Below are 20,512 nucleotides of genomic sequence, written 5' to 3'. Positions count from 1 at the left end.
TGGTAGAAATAAATAAATATATAAGAGATGTATTGCGATATTCTAAAATTAACATTAATGGTGCAAATAAAATCATTAACCATATAAATATGTAAATTAAATTAAGCCATCGCAACCTAACAGGTTACCCCAATGCGTCATTATGTTTAAAAACAATTCATTGTATTATTTAAATACACGAAAAAGTATATAATTAAAATAGCACACAGAAAGAAGCAAACAAAAAAATATTATTTTTTTATTCATATAATAGTTAGTGTATACTTTACTGTAACATATACATATAATAATTATATTATAAAACGTACGAAGCACGACGACCAACATTGATTTTATTTTGATAAAAAATCAAAACCTTTAAAAATTGAATAGTTTAATATTGGGTTATGAGTTATAATAATAAAAATGCAATGTTCCTAATGCAAAACGCAATATTATCTCGCTTTTGACATCTAACGATGTAATATAAAGTTAAATTTGACCATCTCATAGCATTAGGCTTAAACATACAAATCTACAGATGTAAATAATTAAAATTTTATTCAATTTCTATCTACAAATGATTATATTTAATTTATTTATTTTAGATAATAACATCCTACTTTTAATTTAAATAGAAAAAAATGTCACATTAAATAAAATTAGCTCATATATTTTGTTAACTTCATTAAAAAAAAAATTAGTTTAAAAATAAATTTGCCTCTTTCTTGTGCTTTTCATCAAGAAAAGTTCGAAGACATTTTATATCACTATTGAACGAGAAAACCAACGTACTTTATAATTCAAGTTATATATATATATAATACTAAGTGATTTGTATTTAGTCCTAATATCATCAATAAGTTCCTCGCTTACATTTTTGCCACAAAAGCTGCTCTATTAAGCAAGCAGTACGTCAAGAAAATTTCGGGTGCTTTATTTTTAACTAACTAATACTTCAAGACATTTCATATAACGTTCGTATAAAATAATATAAATTAAATTTAAAAAAATATTGGACATAGCTTTTCCAGAAATTAAGATGCAAAATGATATACATATTCTATCGTCTTCTTTATTATCTGTAACATATCGAACATATGCAAATAAATAAGCATTTTTAATCGCCTCATCCACATGTATTGTGAATTTAGAAATAAGCAGTCGAGAAACTAACTGATCATAAAGATCTGAAGATACGTCAATATTTTTTCTTCTAACTGTATAATTAGCATTTTATGCACGTCCGCTTTTTTTTAATAACCTCATCTAATTTTCTTTGAAAAACTCTGAATTTACCAATCTAACACGTTGGTTTTTTTTTAAGTCAATTTCTATAATATTTATGAATTTTTATGATTTTTAAAATAAATCGTATTTTATTGCTTTAGAGATTTATTTTACAGTATAAGTATTATCACTTATAGTAGATTTTTTATATCTAATCAAAAAACTATCTAGTTATGTGAAAATAATAAAATAAATTTATAATACACGATTCTTTGAACTAGCTTGCGCTCGCTGGCATAACTCAAAAATCTTTACAATACAATTTTTAACTACATTTTTATAAAACGAATCATAAGTTCACTTATGTATAGGTATTATATGATAAGGAACCAATAATTCTAAATTTGCTTCAATTTAAATATGCAAATTTTATATGATAAAATATAGAATATAGAATAGATACTCAATAATCATACAAGAATATTAATCTAATACGTCACATTCACAAAATATTGTAAAATCTCATTTTATTGAGAAGACAATGCCGGTATTATTTCAACAGCGACGCGTCTATAAAGTTCTAATTCTCGCAATTTGAGCAACTTTCTAAGATTTACACTCTAATCCAAATCATTCGCCTTGATAGATCGATCAAATTTCGCAACGCTTTCCATCTGTTTTCTTCGACAATATTCACACTCGTGATCCATCAACAAACAGCCAACACTTTTGATTGTTCCGAATTCCCAACGCACGACTTCTTTGATTTGATTGGCAAATTTCGCTAATGAAACGCCTAGCCGGATTAAAGTCTTGCGTCACGAGATGTAAATAAGACTGATAAGATTTTTTCTCTTCATGGATCTTAACAAACACATGGACAATATGAAGTTTTGCGTGCGTATGTGTGTGTGTGCGTACATTCATCACGAATGCTTATTTCGGCTTAAGCTGAGCCAGTAAGAGTATTAAGCCCCGTAAGAACCGATCGTGTTTGTAGTAGCCAAGCTAAGAAATCGGCTTATGGAAATGACTGTGCTGTATTTTTTCGTAATCCCCACACGTATTTTTTTATTCATACGCGTATACAGTGGGTGCCGTAAGAACGTATGTACGTTTATTTGAAGTCTTTATTTGGATTAGTACTATAGCTCTGTGGTATCCCTGGCACCGTGAAATTATAAGAGCCTGGGCAATAATACAATTTATTCATTCAAACATTTGCACTTAATGCACTCAACCACGTAACAACTAAACAACCAATGTTAATAAAGCACATTATGAAGTCCCCATTTATCTTCCCACATTCATACATAAAAATATATCGCTAAATAATACAATTTTTCTCGGACCGTTCCTATTTATTTTATACACTAATAATTTGACGTGAATTTGTATGAATTTAATTTTTTTTTATAATCTAGATTATAATTAGAGCAAAGTAAAATATGTTTTTAAAATTAGATTCAGGTTAATCTGTGTGTTTAATTTTTTTTTTTTGAGTCACTCCATACACACGTAAGTGTGTGCGCTCGATAGCACACCTTTAAGTCAAGTCCGGCCCTGGCTCCCCGCCCCGGGCCCCGTAATCTTGATTAATCACGGCCGATTAAGAATTAACATACAAAATCCCCATTCAGGTTTCTTGACGAGGGATTAAATTCGCAAATCGCACTGCGCCGACTTGCCTTGTGTTGTGCTCGGGCTACCGTCACAAAGGCCCGACACACTCTCAAAGACTCGAACCGGTATTACGTTTTGCGCAAAAGGTCGCGGAAATGTGTGCTTTTTTATATGTTGGAGAAATCCCTAATCCAAAGCGGGTGGATCCAGGTATGAGCTCATTGTGGCTAGGAAATACTATGCTTGTGTATCTTAAGTGAGTTAACGCGTTTTATTGATATTGATAGTTCAATAAACTTGAATAGATATTTTTTTTATTTTTCCGATTCCATAAATAGGGATACTTTATATTAAAATATATTTTGTATCATTTCAAATAAGGTATGCTTTAAATTCATTGAATATATTTTTTTCTTGTCCGTCAATCCTATAATCAACATAAACAAACTATCTGTATTTTAAAGAATAAATTAAATATCAAGAAACTACTCTTAACTAACTTTAATTAAAATGTATATATTGTACTATTTTATTTATGATTTTTATTGCTGTTTTAGGCAATGTCTTAAGATTGATTAAATAAATAAAGAAACTCGTTAAAATTCATATTTATAGTCACCGGGCTACTTTTATCTGCTTCGTATATATTGGAATGTGTTCGTTTTAAAATATAATGTTTTTATATACCTTATATTAAAATCTATTTTTGATATATAATTTTATTACTACTAAAATTGTATCATCAAACTACTTTAAAATGCTCTTATAAAACTTTTTAAAAACAATTTAATAAAAGTGTAATTGAAATAATTTCTAAGCATGCTCAAAAAAAATTACAATAATGCCTAAAATTAAGGATAATCGAATAAATAAGAGAAATATTAATGAAACTACTTTTCCCTGTTCTATATTAATGTATAAAAAATCGGTTATTATGAATACAATAAAAAGAATGCTTTTATTATTAAGAAAATATATATCAGGCTAATTTTAAATTCTCACTGAATTTTTTTCTTAATATAATTGTAGCTAAACTTAAAAATAAAATATTGTCTAAAATTTGGGTAATCTAATCAAATTGAGGAAAATTATTAAGGTTCATAATTAATTTTTAATTAGGCTATTTTTATCTGCCCTATAAATGTATTTTAAAACACAATCTTCTTGGGAGATGTGTAAGAAAAGCTAAAATATGTGAGAAATAATAATCAAGTTAGTCATATATTATCGTATTATTACTAAAATTGTATCATTATGATACAAAGAAATATTTCTTATAAAAACGTAATTAAACTTAAAATTATGATAATGAGTTAATTTCAGATGAAAGTTATTAGGGTTTATAATTTATTTTATTTTGTATTTAGGCTACTTTTAAATTATATTATTTCGAACAAATATTTATGTTTTCTAAAAAAAAATTAACCATCTACTTTTTAATGAATAAATTATATCAGAAAGCTACTTTTAACTACCCTAAATTATAATAAAATAAAAGAAAAAGATTTTCAATGTTATTTTGTATTCAGACTACTTTTAACTGCTCTATATAAATTTATATTGAATTATATATAATTTAAAAAATACGAATATTTGCCATACAAAATGTAACATGTTTATAAAATATAATGCGTTTTATAATTGCAAATATTAAAAAATATATTTGTAACTAGCGGGCTACTTTTAAATGCCCAATATTAAAAAACTTATTTCATTATATAATCAGTTATGTTAATAAATAAATTGGATTTATTTATTTTGATAAAATATAATATTAATATCAATAAGTCAAATAGAAACACATTTAATTTATTGTATTATTGTGCTTCGATTAGATTAATAATTTGCGGTTAATTTAATTTTTTTTATAATAATGTCTAAGCTCGGAAAAGCCAAATCCAAGAAAATAAATTATAATGTCTATTATTTTATAATGGACTTTTTGTAATATCATACATACATCTGTAAAAAATAATGCACTACTTATTTTTTAATGAATAAATTACATCATAAAGCTACTTTTAACTACCCTTAATTATAATTAAATAAATGAGGGAGATTTTAATTATTATTTTGTGTTCGGGCTACTTTTAACTGCTCAATCATTTGTCATAAGAAAAGTAACATATTTATTTAAAATTAAATTTTTTTATGTTTTAATAAATATAATGATTTTAAAAATATTTTTGTAGCAATGAAAAATATTTTTTATTTATAACAAATAAAACTAGCAACTTTCATATGTAATAATATTTATCATTAAGCTACTTTTAAATATCTTATATTTCTATTTAATAGATTAGAGCAATAAACATATTTTTTATAGAAGAATAGTTAAAGTTACGTAAAAATAATGCTTAAAATTTTAACTAATCAAATAAACGAAAAAAATACCAAGGTTTAATTATTCTTTTTGTATACTTTAATATTATGAGCAGGTTTTACCTGTCTTATATTATTCAATAATATAAATACAAATGTTTAAAAAAATATATGAAACTATCGAGCTACTTCTAATTGCCAATATTAAAAAAAATCAGTTTTTTTAATAAATAAATTACATTTATTTATTATAATAAAATAAGTCAAATAGAAAAACTTCATTATTTTACTTATTAATACTATAATATTAAAATATTTTATTACTAGGCTAATTTTAAATGCCTTAAATTAACGTTTTCAATCCAAAAAAGTGTTTTTTTTTATTGTTTAATAAAAGGTAAAAAATCTTAATTTATGCATTTAATTATTTTATTTATCAGGCTACTTTTAAAGACTTTTAATTATTTTTACATGTAATCTATTGTACATGACCTTGAAATTTTTTTTTATTTTTATTTAATATACTAATCTAGAGAAATTGAAATGAAATGTATGATTTATCGTACTTAAAACTTCGTGAATGAATAAGATATTATTTATATTATTGTATGTTTTCATAAGCTAGATGAGACACAACAACATACGTGTTTCTAAAGGGTGAATTGAATCGATTGACTTGTGTAAAATCGATATGATTTTTAAAAAAAAAAACACTTACTCCCTAAGCGACCCCTGACTCTTATTCCTACTGTAAATCACCCGACTAACCCACACACTCAAAGTTTATCCTTTGGTCGCACGTACGCATAAGGAAATCTCACAAACACAAACGTTCACATCCTGGATTAGGCTATATACAAGAACACCGCCAGTGAGACAGGGACGGAACCCATATTCATACCATACGAGCTAAAAAGAGACGGGTGTTCATCGGGAGATTTTGAGATTATGATTCATAAAGAGAGCAGAAGAATGAATGAATGGAAAATTATTATAGAGGGAGCCAAAATCTTGGGGATTATAGACGGGGGGGATAGTTGAAGGGGATATTTAGGGGTACGTACACTAATGAATGCCACTCCAGTTGTGGGAACGTTTTACAAGGGCGTAGTCGATGGATAAAAGTAAGTTTAGCGGGGACCCTTGATTTGGTTATAAGATAATATGAATTTCTATATGTAAGGCGTTCTACGGCAATTAAAGGGACTGCCATCGTTGATTTATGTGTAGGTATTAAATATTTAGAATAGTATGCGTGCTAGTAGGTGTTTGCGTGTGTAATGTTCACAGTTAGAAGATTGAATTGTTATTTTCAGATCTAGGATTAAGATAATGGCGCAGTCAGAGTGCCGGTATACGCTTATCAATATTCTCCTATGTTTATGAAATGTGGGTCATATGAAATATATTATAGCAACTGGTAAGTTGTCAATAATATAAAGAACGTGCGCGAATGTGTGTAAAATTAACCGTCTTAAGACCAATCTTTTAAGTTAAATCCCTTAAAAAACTAGTTAGATCACCTGTTAAAAAATAAACTCCATAAAGCTCTTTAAATAAGGATTAGTTAAATAAATAAAGAAACTCCTTACTATTCATATTTATAGTCATCGGGTTAGTTTTATCTGCCTCAAATAGGTATGTATTAGAATGTGTCCTATTTAAAGAATGAGATTTTTTTGTGTTTCTAAAATTACCATATTTTTATAAAATAATCATTTTTTACTAAAAACATTATTATTTTTCAATAAATAATATTTATAATCATATTTTATCACTGGGCTACTTTTAAATACTCTTAATAAATTATGTTTATTTTCATTGTATTAACAAACAATTTATGTTTTAATACAATGATATTAAAAATATTATTTATCATTGAACATTATTTATTATAATTAATTAAAATATAAATTTTCATATACAATAATATTTATCATTAAGCTACCTTTAAATCCCTTTAATTTATCTTGAAATCTTTTATTAATATTTATTAAAATATGTTATTCAAAACATATATGCAAAATTACGAAAAATAATAAACCTGTTAAAATATAATTTTATCACTACTAAAATTGTATCATTGGGTTACTTTAAAATGCCCTTAATTTATAGTTTTTCAAAACAATAATTTCAATAAAAGTGTAATAATTGTTAACCATACTAAAAAAATATATTTTTTAATAATGCCTAAAATTTAGGTTTGTCGAATAAATGAGAAAAATATTAAGGTTCATAATTAATTGTATTAATGTTCTAATTTTATAATGAGACTACTTTTGCCCGTTTTATATAATGTATGAATAAAAAATCGTTAATTATAAATTCATTGTATATGTATATCAATATTATTAATTAAATTGTAATCAGGCTACTTTTAAATGCTCTATTTTTACTGTAAAATAATTTTATTAAAAGTGTAACTTATCTTAAAAATAAAATATTGCCCAAAATTAATTAATTTTAATTATGCTAATTTTTCTGCTCTATATTATCACTAATTTTTATAGGCATAATGTAACATATGTATGTTAGAAAAACTTATATAAACGTGAAAAAATAATCATATATTATATTATTACTAAAATTTTATCTTTAGGCCACTTTAAAAGGCCCTATACTTACAAAAAAATATTTTTTATAAAAGCGCAATTAAACTTAAAATTATGATAATGTTTAAATTTCAGAGAAGATTAACAGGGTTCATAAGTCACTGTATTTTATAATCAGGCTACTTATACCCGCCCTAAACCACTATTTTTTAATAAATATTTTAATGCGTAATGTAACATATACATATATGTAAAAAAAATATATTTTTGAATGAATAAATTATATCATAGAGTTAAGGGTTAACTACACTAAATTATAATAAATTAAATGAGAGAGTCAGTAGCGTAGCTATGGGGGTCGGAGGGGGCGGGCCGCCCCGGGCGGCACTTGCTTGGCGGCGGCATATTCGCGATGGGATCGTCTAGTGTGGTTCTTAACCCTGAATGCACTAAAACATATATAAATCCATGAATAACAACAGTTTAATAATAACCAATTTATTATTTTAAGAAATGCTGAATTTATGGGGGGGGGGGGCAATTTTAAAGATCGCCCTGGGCGGCACATACCCTTAGCTACGTCACTGGAGAGAGTTTTCCAAGGCTATTTTTAACTGCTCCATGTAAATATATTTTGAATTATATAAATTTAAGAATACTCTCATTTATCATACGAAATATACCATTAAAAATATAATGCTTTTATGTATGAAATAGTTACTATGTTATAAGTGCGATGGATGCAATAATAAAAAATAAAATACAACAATATTTAATGTCACGTCACTACACGGTTAAAATCAACGGTTAGTAGTCTTATCAGATAACACGGATCAACCGTGATTGTTCGGCTTTTTTCACTTCGAACATATTTTTTGCCATGGTACAAACACCTGAGCATACATATACACTATATAGGTAACCCGGCGAGAAATTGCATTGAACCGAAATCGCGATAAAAGCCAACAAGGTGCGACTATGACGAAATGACTGTCATCGTAAATCGTCTCAGCGCTGCGCGCATAATTTACGGCGCACGCGCGCGCTAGCAGTAGATAACGTCGAAACATGTTAATGAGGTGCTTACCTGAAGTGGTTTTAGACAAATCGAAGATCTCCTTCTTGGGTATCAGCAAGGAATCTGTGGAATCTGCGACTGGCGGTGGTCTGGCGGCCGATCTTGGTCGACTCGGAGGTCTTTCAGGCCTCTCGGGCTCGCGGCCCACTGGACTGCTACCCCTGACTGGGCTTTTGCAGTTTCTGGTCAGAGACAAAGCTTGATTCTGAAAGAAATAAAAATAGTGTTATTATTTATAAACACAGATCATTTTTAATACCTATTTTGAATATAGGAACTGACTTACTACCTTGTCAATCATGGCGAAACGTTCGGCTCATCGGCGGTAGACCAGATTAGTAATGACCGTAATCGCGCAAATGACTTTTATATTTATGTCTCATTCAGTGGCCACCGTTTTCGTGGGAATGCCCTTAGGGCTCAGACCATCGAATTGTGATGTCGGACTTGCCCATACCGCGGGTTGACCGCAGGCCAATTTTTGAGCGTATGGCTAATATTAATCATAACACTACATATACATACACACACCTTTATATCAATCGATAAAGATCGGTACACCCTCGAGAGATGGACACAAATAGAGGCAAACGACACCGTAAATTGGTGGGTTAAAAGCGATCGATTAAACTGGTTAGCCTCTAATCTTATTTTTTTAATACTTTTGTCTTTAGAATGGCTAAGAATAAAATAAATCAGTACATTGGATCTTATTAACATCTTCGAGTGTTCGAGTAGAGATCAAATCGATTTCGATTGAACTCGTTTTCTCGCTGGCTGAAATTGTTTTATACACAATGTGGCGTGATGATATCAATTCAGACATCCGCACAATCAATCAAACTATTCTATCGATTAAGACTGATTCGAAACAATTACTTGGTCGGCTCATTGCTGGACCGCGTAACTACATGACAACTAGGACTTTCTGGATATTTCTTAATACATATACATAATGATAACATTTTTTTGTTTTAATGGGATTCTTTTATATGATATTTCAAGCCCCTGTACGATATGCCCCTGACTACTAATCCATCTTGATATGAAGATAGTATTAATGACACTCAAGGTCCAGCATTAATTACCTCTCTTGAGATGATTAGCATAGTCCATCACCACTAATCTAGTATTGCGTTTTTTTAACCTATCCAAAGGTCAATCGTTCCAGTTGCATTTTGATTGGCACCAGAGGAGTTTAGATGTATCTAAGACGCAAAGTAGCTGTACGTCATCATCACCTTTCCACCTCGCTCTCATTAAGTGGCACTTGATTGTTTTTTAGTGAACGGCCGTGATATCATGGGCACAATTGCGACAGATGGAAATAACATGTCGTAAATTATCTTTTGGGCGCCGGATAATAAGAGACAGGGGAGTCCAGGAGCGAGACATGGACGTTACAAATAACTTTCAAGAGCTTCCAAATTATTTTAATACAATGTGAATAACAAAGTAACAATACTATTTCTTAAGCATTTAAAGTAACATTGTTACTATGGACCTTAATATGTTATGCCTGTACTACACTCTCTGGAAGTGGTCCGAACCGAAGTTACAACTGAAGTCGGCCGAGACGAGAATGACGTCCGGACGGCGGCTTCTGTCGCGCGATCGAAAAATGTACCAAATAATCGCAATTTTTAAATTGTCCTTTTATTAAGTTTGTGTGAGCACTCACCAATACAATATCAGTGAAAACTTTTCGGTCGTAAATATTCAATTTACACAAAATCTTTGTTGGCTTTTGCAAAATGCCATAAGGCATAAAATGATACTTCAGAATACGAACACCACATTTGTGACTATCCTAGAATTTGTTGCCATCGATTCTAAATAAGAATTAGTTATGGTGTGACATTTATATAAACTGATCTAGAAAAATACATGATATTCGAAACGATTTTTTTAACAAAATCAAGTACCACTAATTATTTTTTAATCATTTAATTTTATATGAAAAAAAATATAATAACGATATCTGTTAGAAAAATATACTATCAAAAATAGAATTAATCCTTTTTGGTGCTCTAAAATATTCAAAGATGTCAGTAAGAGTCTGTTGAAGTCCCCGATAAGCCTGTGGTATTATAACTTGACCACGTGACTACGATTCAGCGCTCGATATGCGTGTTGACCATAAGACGCCTACGCGCATACTGATATTGAACCAAGTTACTCTTTCTATCTCAGTTTGCGAAAAACCATATCATTATCTCTCTCATTGTTGTCACTTAACACGCGAGAGAGCAAAAAGGGAAGTATTTCACCGCTCGCGCTCGAAAGAGCAGCTCTGACTTCGGTTCCTTTGACTTCGGTCCGTTTGCCGACAATGTTCGGAAGCGCTCGAAGCTGGCTAGGTCGACTGAATTACCCCCACATTACTTCCCGTTCTCGGTAGCCTCGGACAACTTCCGAGAGTTTTTAAATAACATTAATGTACTGTTATATATCGGTGAAACGAATCACCACAAATATATATTTTTAAATCCTGAAATTCTGGATGACTTTTCAGATGTGTTAACTGCGATTGTCAATCCCTGACATATCATCGCTTCGACGGGCGATTCGTGGCACATATCGGTGGTGTACATAGAATCACATCGGGCGTAATCTGGGTTAAATGGGGTCAAACGACACCACGAATTCCAATGCGATTTTATTCATGCGATATGTTATTAAGTAATGTCGCTCATGATGCTAATATTAGCTGGCTTGTACGACCGATTACATAAATCAGCTCGTGTGCTGCACCAAAATGGTGAACACGAGTCATCAGGTCAAAGCTGCAAAGCCTTCCCTTATACTTTGATCATGATATAACTTGTTGCTGCCTCGGTGTTACACTGATGAAACAATTACAGTGTAAACATTAATCAAATATGTAGAAATAGACAGGAAGTATCCATATTTATAGACGTTGAAGCATAAATATTAACATGATAAATATATAGATTTGATATAATATTTGATATACTAAGAATAAATATATAAATTTGATATATGATATATAAAAATTCTTAAAATATTATTTTTTCCCAAACGGCTGTTGTAGATCATGAGATATGCAAAAAAATAGTATATCCATATGGAATAGAAGTAGCATATTTTTTCGTAATGGTTAAAAAGAAAGGTTGCGGTTTGATATGTGGCCTTTCCGTCAAAGTATCTAAGAAAGGAAATTTGGAGCGCCATTTCAACACGTTACATTTCATGTTAAATTTCAATCTGATTTTACTAATAATAATCAACTAAGGAAAAATAAATTGCAAGAATTAAAATCTGAATTAATTATACGACTATTTAAAAATCTAAGGCTGTATCGATTGTGTTTTTCTGTGTGAGTTATGAATTTTTAAACAAACTTTTATGAAAATACTACAGAAACAAATAGAGTTATTCAAGATATACAGTAAAAAGACGTAAAGAAAAATATAATGAAACATTTCATGAAAGATATTGCTGAATGTGTTTTAAATATTTTCCATACAATTGGACGAATCAACGGATTTAATTTTTCGTTAAATTATAACCAGTTTTGTCTTACATATATTATATTTTTTTTTTTTTTTTTTTTTCGATTAAATTAAGACCATCGTGGCCTAACAGGTTACCCCAATGCGCCACGATGGTCGAAAGCAAATTATAAATTTATAAAACATAAAAAAACGTATATATATAAATAAATATAACAATACTTAAACATAACAAAAAAAATTATAAAATATTAAAATTAAAAGATATAAACCGGATCAGATCCTCGTAGCTAACATTAAATAAATCAATTTTCAATGCCAGCGTATTAAGGAGCCGTATGGCCACAGCTATAGGCGAGTCGGCAAGTGCGGATGTCCTAGCCCTAACTGCCATCAAAAGAGGTCTCGATCGTGATTCTCGAAAATGTTCCGGAACCCAAAACTGGAATTCCTCGAGAATAGCTGGATTGTCGACAGCACCTTTTAGTAGTTTGAAAAAATGCTTAGCGACATACAGCTTTCTGCGAGAATTCAGTGAATCATATCCCAACGCTCCTAAAAGAAAGGCGCTGGGATATAAGAACGGATAATAACCAAATGTCCTTTTGTAAAGGTATCTTAAATACCTTTTTTGAATTTTTTCTACTAAAAGGGAATATTTGGCTATTCGGGGATTCCAAATTATAAATCCCGATTCAAGAATGCTACGAACTAAGGTGTCATAAAGGATGCGAATAACTGACGGATCGTCAAATTGAAAGGCATTCCTCATAACAAAGCCGAGCATCTTGGAAGATTTATCACAGACGTCGTGTATGTGTAGAGAGAACCTCCATTTGCTCTCGAAAGTGATTCCGAGATCTTTAATGGAAGTTTCTCTAGTCAAAATGTTACCACCGAGATGGTAGAAATAAGCTGATGGCGAACGGGATCGAGAAAATGACACAGTATGGCACTTTCCGACACTAAAGGGCAGACGGTTAACGGAAGCCCATCTCCTTAGAGAGTCTAAATCACTTTGTAGAGAGAAGGAGTCCGCAACAGATCGAATGCATTTATATAATTTTAAATCATCTGCGTACAGAATAAAAGTTGAATTTTTAATTGCTGTATTTATGTCATTAATAAATAACACAAAAAGCAGAGGTCCCAGATTGGATCCTTGAGGAACCCCCGAAGGGGTAAAATATTCTTTTGACAATCGGCCACCATAGGTTACAAACTGTCTACGATTGCTTAAATAACTCGAAAATAACCGAGTTAAATTATCTGAGCAACCGAGGTTCGACCATTTTTTTAATAATAACGTATGACAAACTTTGTCAAAGGCTTTCTCAAAATCTGTATACACGACGTCTACTTGAATTCCGGCATTGAGAGAAGTTGTCACCATTTTGGTGAACGAAAGAAGATTGGTAACAGTGGAACGGGCAGGACGAAACATATATTATAACTAATTGTTAACATGAAAATGATTTTAAAACAGTAATATATATTAAAAATAATTAGTTTGACTGTGAAATTATTTTAATTATTGAAATAAAATGCTTAACTGCTAATTTTTAAAAGAATATTTTTTACATATAATCTATTAAAAAATAACTGTTACGGAAGATCTTATTGCAAGGAAGAATTCGATGTATTGATATGTTTACTAGATTCAAGGAATACGTAACCAAGACATGGTTACTATTAAAGAAAATGGTCTCAATCACAACCAATGGATTTTTCACTGCAATGTCCATAAATTAATTTTATTTAGCAAGAGCTTTAATGTATGGATATTTCTAGAAAAATCTCAGCGGTGACTTTTTAAAATGCAATTAGACTAAAAACAAACAGACTTGATTTTACACACAGAAGCCGAAGCAAATTTATGCAAAAATTTCTAGATTTTTAGATGAGATCGTTTATTTATTTTTATAAAAAGGGGATGATCACCAGTGCTAGCTGTTCTTAACTGATTTCACAGGAAAACTAAGCATATGAAGAAGAAGGCAATCGGTGTTTTAATTAGTATTTAAGCATTCAAAAAACAAGGCTAGTTTATGATTCAAGAACTCAAAGATAAATGTTTTGATAGATTCAAAAATATCAGAGTCTATTTACAAAAAAATCTAACGTGCAACACTTTTAATACAGAAATATGTGTCCGAAATTAAGAACGATCTACATATTTTCAAGAGAGATTTAATAATATTAAAATCATAAAAGTCCTAGAACAATTTAGCAATAATTCACGGATATAACGTGAATAATATTAAATTTTCAGAGATATTTCATTTTGACAATTTAGCTCTTGAAAATAAGACTATTACTTTACGACGTGTTAATTCTTTGAAAGACAGATTTTTTAACATTTTCAGCAATATATTTACTGGTGAAAATGTATTCCGATATGATTTTACTGACATTACAAATTTAAAAAAATATTTTTGGGACAGATTTGAGACTTTTTTCTAGATTTTCTTTTAGGAATAACCACATGATACTAAATCTATTATTTATTTATTTTTCTGCATTAAATGCAGTAGACAAATTACCGATAAAACAATTTTTCTTTATTTCTTTGCTTCTTCTTTAATTATACGATCTGAAAATTCAAATCGAATACCTAAATTTACTGCTACTAATTTACTTTCGTTGAATATTTCCTCTCATGTTTAAAATTTTTTAAACGTTCAAAAAGCAATCAAGTCAATAATAATTTGCAAACAAATTTTAACACAAACGAAGTCGCGTCAAAAACTACAATCTGTCCCTTTGAATAATAAAAATGCGTGCTTTTGAAGGCAATGTTCCACTCCTTTTATCTAATGTATGTATTATATAAAAAGAGCTTAAGGAACTTATACCTAAAATACATCAGTATAACTGTAGTTTAGTCCAGATTCATTATTTGCGGTAAATTTTTCCTTTTTTATGATTTATTTTCTAAGCAATGCTCCTCAATTTTATTATGAATTAGCCTAAATATGCTAAATATTTCGGGATTGTGATGGTAGCCCATGACAAAAAATTTAGCCTCCCCTTATATATACAATTTCATTAGCACGATAATGATAATCATATATGAGAGCAATTCTAAGAAATCAGAAGTAGCCAGTTAATAAAATCTGCGCTCACAGCGCGCGCCTCCGCCGTCCGGCGAGTGCAAAAGGTTAAACGCTTTATAATATAGCACACATTTATACAAACATATCAATCTACGCTTTGAGCACAATCATCGATTCAACGAGATGAATACAAAAAAACACACACACGTCGTGAAGAATCGATTGTAGACAAATAGACATCCCAGATAACACGTGAGATTTTATGGAGTGCCAATTCACAGAGACGTCCGTGACGACCAATCAGGGCGGACGGTCACGTGAACGTTGATTTTCATCTATCGATCAATTGGGAGCGAATCAGTCCGGATCCCGTTACGATGGATATTATTATTAAATCGATGAAGCAGCGCATGTGTGAGAAAGTTTGAGAACGTGCGGTCAATCAATTGTCGGATGCGTTCGGTGGCCAATAGCAAGCGGACAGATTGCTCAATCTGTCTAATTGTTTGATGGTGATCTGTGGTGATGTTTGGATAGATGACTTATTATAAACTGGACTGAGACTAATTGAAGATTTACAATTTATAAAAAATACAATTGAAATAATTATTAAAATTAAATTATGTTGGACCATAAAAGCTCTATCTTAAAGTCTCAAAAGCTTAAATAAAATCAAATTAATTGTACAAAAAATGCAATAAAGCTATTAAACTAAAATTCTTATTTAGTGTTTTAAATTTTACCATGTAATGATTTTATTCATTACGAATTAAAAACAATTAGCAGTATACAGTCGTATCGAATATCTAATCTCATTAAGCTAATGGTTATCCTTAACATCTTACATAGCTTTAGATGGCTCATCTTTTGATGCGCTCCACAAGGATGCGTCAGGACTCTCACCAGACAGACAGACGTTCTAAAAATAAGCTCACGGAACAATTTTATAAGAGGGCACCACCATCGCGGTCCCATTAATCAGACGTCATAAACAATTCGCAGCCAGACGTTCATATGAACGTGTATGGTGCGCGTTATTAATATTCCAATCCGCGCGCGTTAACAAGAGAGGCATTTAATTCAATTCGCGATCAAATCTGTTGAAGGCATAAAGTGATATTGACACACTTTACATAAAAATATGATTTTCGATAGTTTATGAATACCTCAGCTGTGTAAACAGTTCACACTTAAACTGATTTGTGTGTGTTTATTTGGTAATCTAATGAACATTCATTTATCAATAATCATAGATCATCATGGCTCTAATTAGTTGCGCCATGATCGATATTATGGTCCAATCTCAAACTAAGTATAGATCAGTATGAATAACTTTTAATCTTTTTAGCTAACCGCGAGCTTAAAAGCGTTAAATATGAGTTATGGGCTTCTTCGCGTGTAATAAAACTATCCCCCGCCACTTTACCTCTAATTTATCTTTGGCGTGTGCCAAAGAAGCTCAACCACAAAAATAGTATTTGTGCGTTTGAGGGTCGAGGGAAGGAGAGCACTCGCAGATAGGGTTAAGTGGGATTAAACATGGTATTCATTAAAGAGATATGAGGCTCGCGCCAGACTGGCTGATTTATCGCTGTAATGGACCAAAGATGCTGGATGCTCTTTGAAGAAACGACACATCTGAAACGGCGTGAAGGATGTCTTCAGTTAAAAACAGGCGTCGCTTTTACAATACTATTATAAAATTAAATGTGATGAAAATGCGGATGAACATATATAGTTTAAGAAAATCTCGAAATATTAATAGATTTATAAATATTTTTTTAGCTAGTTTGATAAATAATGGCTGCATATTTAATTGTTACTATATATTTGTAAAGCCCTAAAATAAAAATAAATAATTAATTTAATCAGATTTTATTAAAAAAATCATATATTTGTTCAAATTATGCTTTAACAAAAATACTTAAAATCATGTTATTATATATTTTTTTATATTATGATGGTTATTCTAATTGATTTTAATCAGAACTATGTTTTACGATTTAATTTACGTTTTACGATATTTATTATATAAAAAAAAAAAAAAATCAGTATGAAAATAGCTACATAAATTTGAGTAAGCTTTTTGTTCTTCATTTTTATGATTTTTATTTTTTGTAGTGAATATCTAGATATAATTTTTAATACATATATTATTGAATAGCTTAGTTACTATTAAATACATATATAAAATAAATATACACATATTTGCAATCAAAGCAAAATCAAATTCATTTGCAAATTTAACAGTATTTTTTGTAGCTTTTTTTATACCGAAAAAACTTTCTATTAAAAAAAACATAAGTTTAATTTATATCAATTTAACATTTTTCTAGGTGTATCATAATTTATCATATCATTCATGAAAATGCAAACAATATTAATTTTTAGATATTTTGTGGAAGCAATTTCTAAAAGTTAAGCAATAATATCTTAAAAACAACGCATTTTTTGTATTTAATCAGCGTTCTATTACACTATTGAGCTATCATATATTTGTGGAAAAAACTTGTTATACAATATTTAATACATTTTATTATCTCTTTATTGAAAATATCTGTTTTTATTAATAAAAAAATTACCTACAATACAAATAATCCTTTTTAAAATAAAACATGCTTGAAGGTTCTATTTTAATTCACCAATTAATCAAGAGAGCCTTCGAAACAATAGACAGAAAAATAATGTTAAAGAAATTGGAGAGTATGGGTATAAGTGATATAGTTTTAAGATGGTTTAATAATTACTTATATAAAAGAAAACAAAAAGTTAAAATAAATAATGTATATTCTGAAGAGAAATTAGTGTCTTATGGAGTACTACAAGGGTCTAAATTGGGACCATTGTTATTTGTTTTGTATATTAATGATATAGTTAATAACGTAAAAAAATGTAAAATTCATCTATTTGCGGATGACACATTAATGTATTGCATAGGTGATAACATTAAAGAAATTGTAAATAATTTAAATAATGAATTAAGTATATTAGAAATATGGTTAAAGAATAATGTACTTAAATTAAATGAGAATAAAACTAAATGTATGTTTATTAATTATAAAAATGTGTTAGATAATAGAACAAAAATAGTAATAAATAACTCTAGTATAGAAATAGTGGATAATATAAAATATTTAGGAGTAATGGTTGATACAAAATTAAATTTTAAAGAACATTGTAATTACATATTAAAAAAAATTAGTAGAAAAATAGGTTTATTATCTAGATTAAGAAATATATTAAGTATAAATACAAAAAAAATAATTTACAATAGTATAATATTGCCCCATTTTAATTATTGTGCAACACTATTAAATATGTTCAATAAATTAGATAAACAAATGTTGCAAAAATTACAAAATAGGGCAATGAGAGTAATCTTAAATAAAAATAGATTAACTAAATGTAAATGTATGATTGATAGATTAGAATGGTTGAATGTTCAAGAAATATTGAGTATGAATGTTTTAGTATTTATATATAAGTTAGAAAATAATATGTTACCAGAATATTTTAATAAGTATTTAATAAGAAATAAAGATGTACATAAATATAATACTAGAAATAGAGAAAATTTAAAGATAATTAAGTATAAGAAAACGAGTACGGCTAGGGGAAAATATGTACGGAGGTTTTGATTTATATAATAGTCATCCAAGAGAAATCCGAAACAGCAAAAATATAACGGGTTTCATAAATGGAATAAAAAAACACCTTCGTACATATAGAAATAAATTATAATATTAAGACTTTATTATTGTATATTTTTATTTTTTCTTTCTGTTATGTATTTTTTATATATTTTTATATATGTTTAATAAATTTGTTAGATGTAAAGATTAGCTATTAAGCTAAATAAATTAATAAAATAATAAAAATAATAATTATGTATAGAACAAACATGTAATATATTGAAATCAATACGAAGCTGATCGATTTATCTCTCTTTTGACATGTATCTAGAATTCAGAATAACCGATTACTATAAATCAAAGATTAAAAACAATTTGGAAGACACTGAGTAAATAGAATATATGAAGCTCGTTTTATAAATTGTTTATATTTACTTTACTTCATATTGATCAAAAACTTCTTAAAATAAAACATGCTCAAAGTTGTTTTTTTATATTTAACCCCTTATTTGCGTTGGTTATCACTCTCAATACAATTGTACTTATTGTGCTTTCACGATAATAATGTGTGAACAGTCAATTGATAATACGGTGCGGTTAAACTGCGGTTTAAATCCGATAGCAAGGATTTGAGAGTTATGCCTTTCAATGATTGATAAGACTGAAAAATAATCTATAGCATGATATGCAGTAGTTGCAAAAAATATGTATTTATGTATTAAAAGTTATTATTTATTACTAATAGTATTGATTAAATATATTTTAATTAGTAGTTAAGTTTTGAATACATGTTTGTAAATATTCTAAAACGTTTATTTACTCTCACAATCGCCGATGCATAAATCTGGCAGCACCTAATCTCAGAAGATTCCTTTTATGATGGTTCTCGCCAGACGCGAGGGCGAGGGCCATCTCTTGGTTAATTAGAAATTGATACTTTAAGTAAAGCCATAAATACATCCCCATCTATACAGAAAGACGGCTCCCCTTAGCCTTTGAGCGATAAATAAAACTAGCTCATTAAAAGAGGTTTTGATCGCGAGAGGCGATCTCGCGAATTAACCGCTAGGCGTTACCGGACGGGTTAAACGTTTAATTGCGGTTCAATTTTAACTATAAAGCATTCAGATTCAGATTAATTAAATTCAACGTTACAATCTCGGTATCATTCAAATTAAACAATTGCGAACTCTAAACTTGTTATTTAAGTAATCGAAAACAACCACAAGATAAGTAATGGAATTTCCGATTCATATGACGAATAATTTTTGCGTGAATTTAGATTGGGATAAGAAAGCAAACATCCGAGTTCATAAGGTTAAATTTGAAAGCTGATTTTTGTTGAGAATCTTAAGTATGATATAATATGTTATAAATCCAAGGTCATGATAATGTACATACATATTATATATACTATTACCTTATCTGAAGGAAAGTCATTCTGCTTAGTGTAATCGCGAGCATTGGCCACACTCAACGAGATAAACTGATATAATGTGTGGGGAATTAGAAGCACGCGCGAACTGCGCTTCTCAAACTGTTTGAATTTATATTAAAATTTGAA

The 20,512-nt window shown here is 29.4% G+C and overlaps 1 protein-coding gene across 2 annotated transcripts in view; it reads right to left on the bottom strand.

Annotated features, from left to right (window-relative positions):
- Nucleotides 1–20,512, bottom strand: part of dve (SATB1_N and homeodomain domain-containing protein dve) — a 153,889-nt gene that overhangs the window by 71,005 nt on the left and 62,372 nt on the right. Inside the window, exons 1-2 of one of the 2 annotated variants that reach the window (XM_088185462.1) lie at nt 9,074–9,281; nt 8,794–8,989 (exon numbers count right to left, since the gene is read on the bottom strand). In XM_088185462.1, coding sequence (XP_088041588.1) covers nt 8,794–8,989; nt 9,074–9,085 — 208 coding nt within the window. In that variant the 5' untranslated portion in view covers nt 9,086–9,281. Of the gene's footprint in view, nt 1–8,793; nt 8,990–9,073; nt 9,282–20,512 lie in introns of those variants that run through there. The other variant, XM_088185454.1, reaches the window with a different exon arrangement.

Source organism: Plectrocnemia conspersa, unplaced genomic scaffold (genome assembly GCF_051122295.1).
Source record: "Plectrocnemia conspersa isolate PC_06_02 unplaced genomic scaffold, ASM5112229v1 ptg000001l, whole genome shotgun sequence".
NCBI classification, from domain to species: Eukaryota; Metazoa; Arthropoda; class Insecta; order Trichoptera; family Polycentropodidae; genus Plectrocnemia; species Plectrocnemia conspersa.
This window is presented reverse-complemented; position numbering and strand designations above follow the sequence as displayed.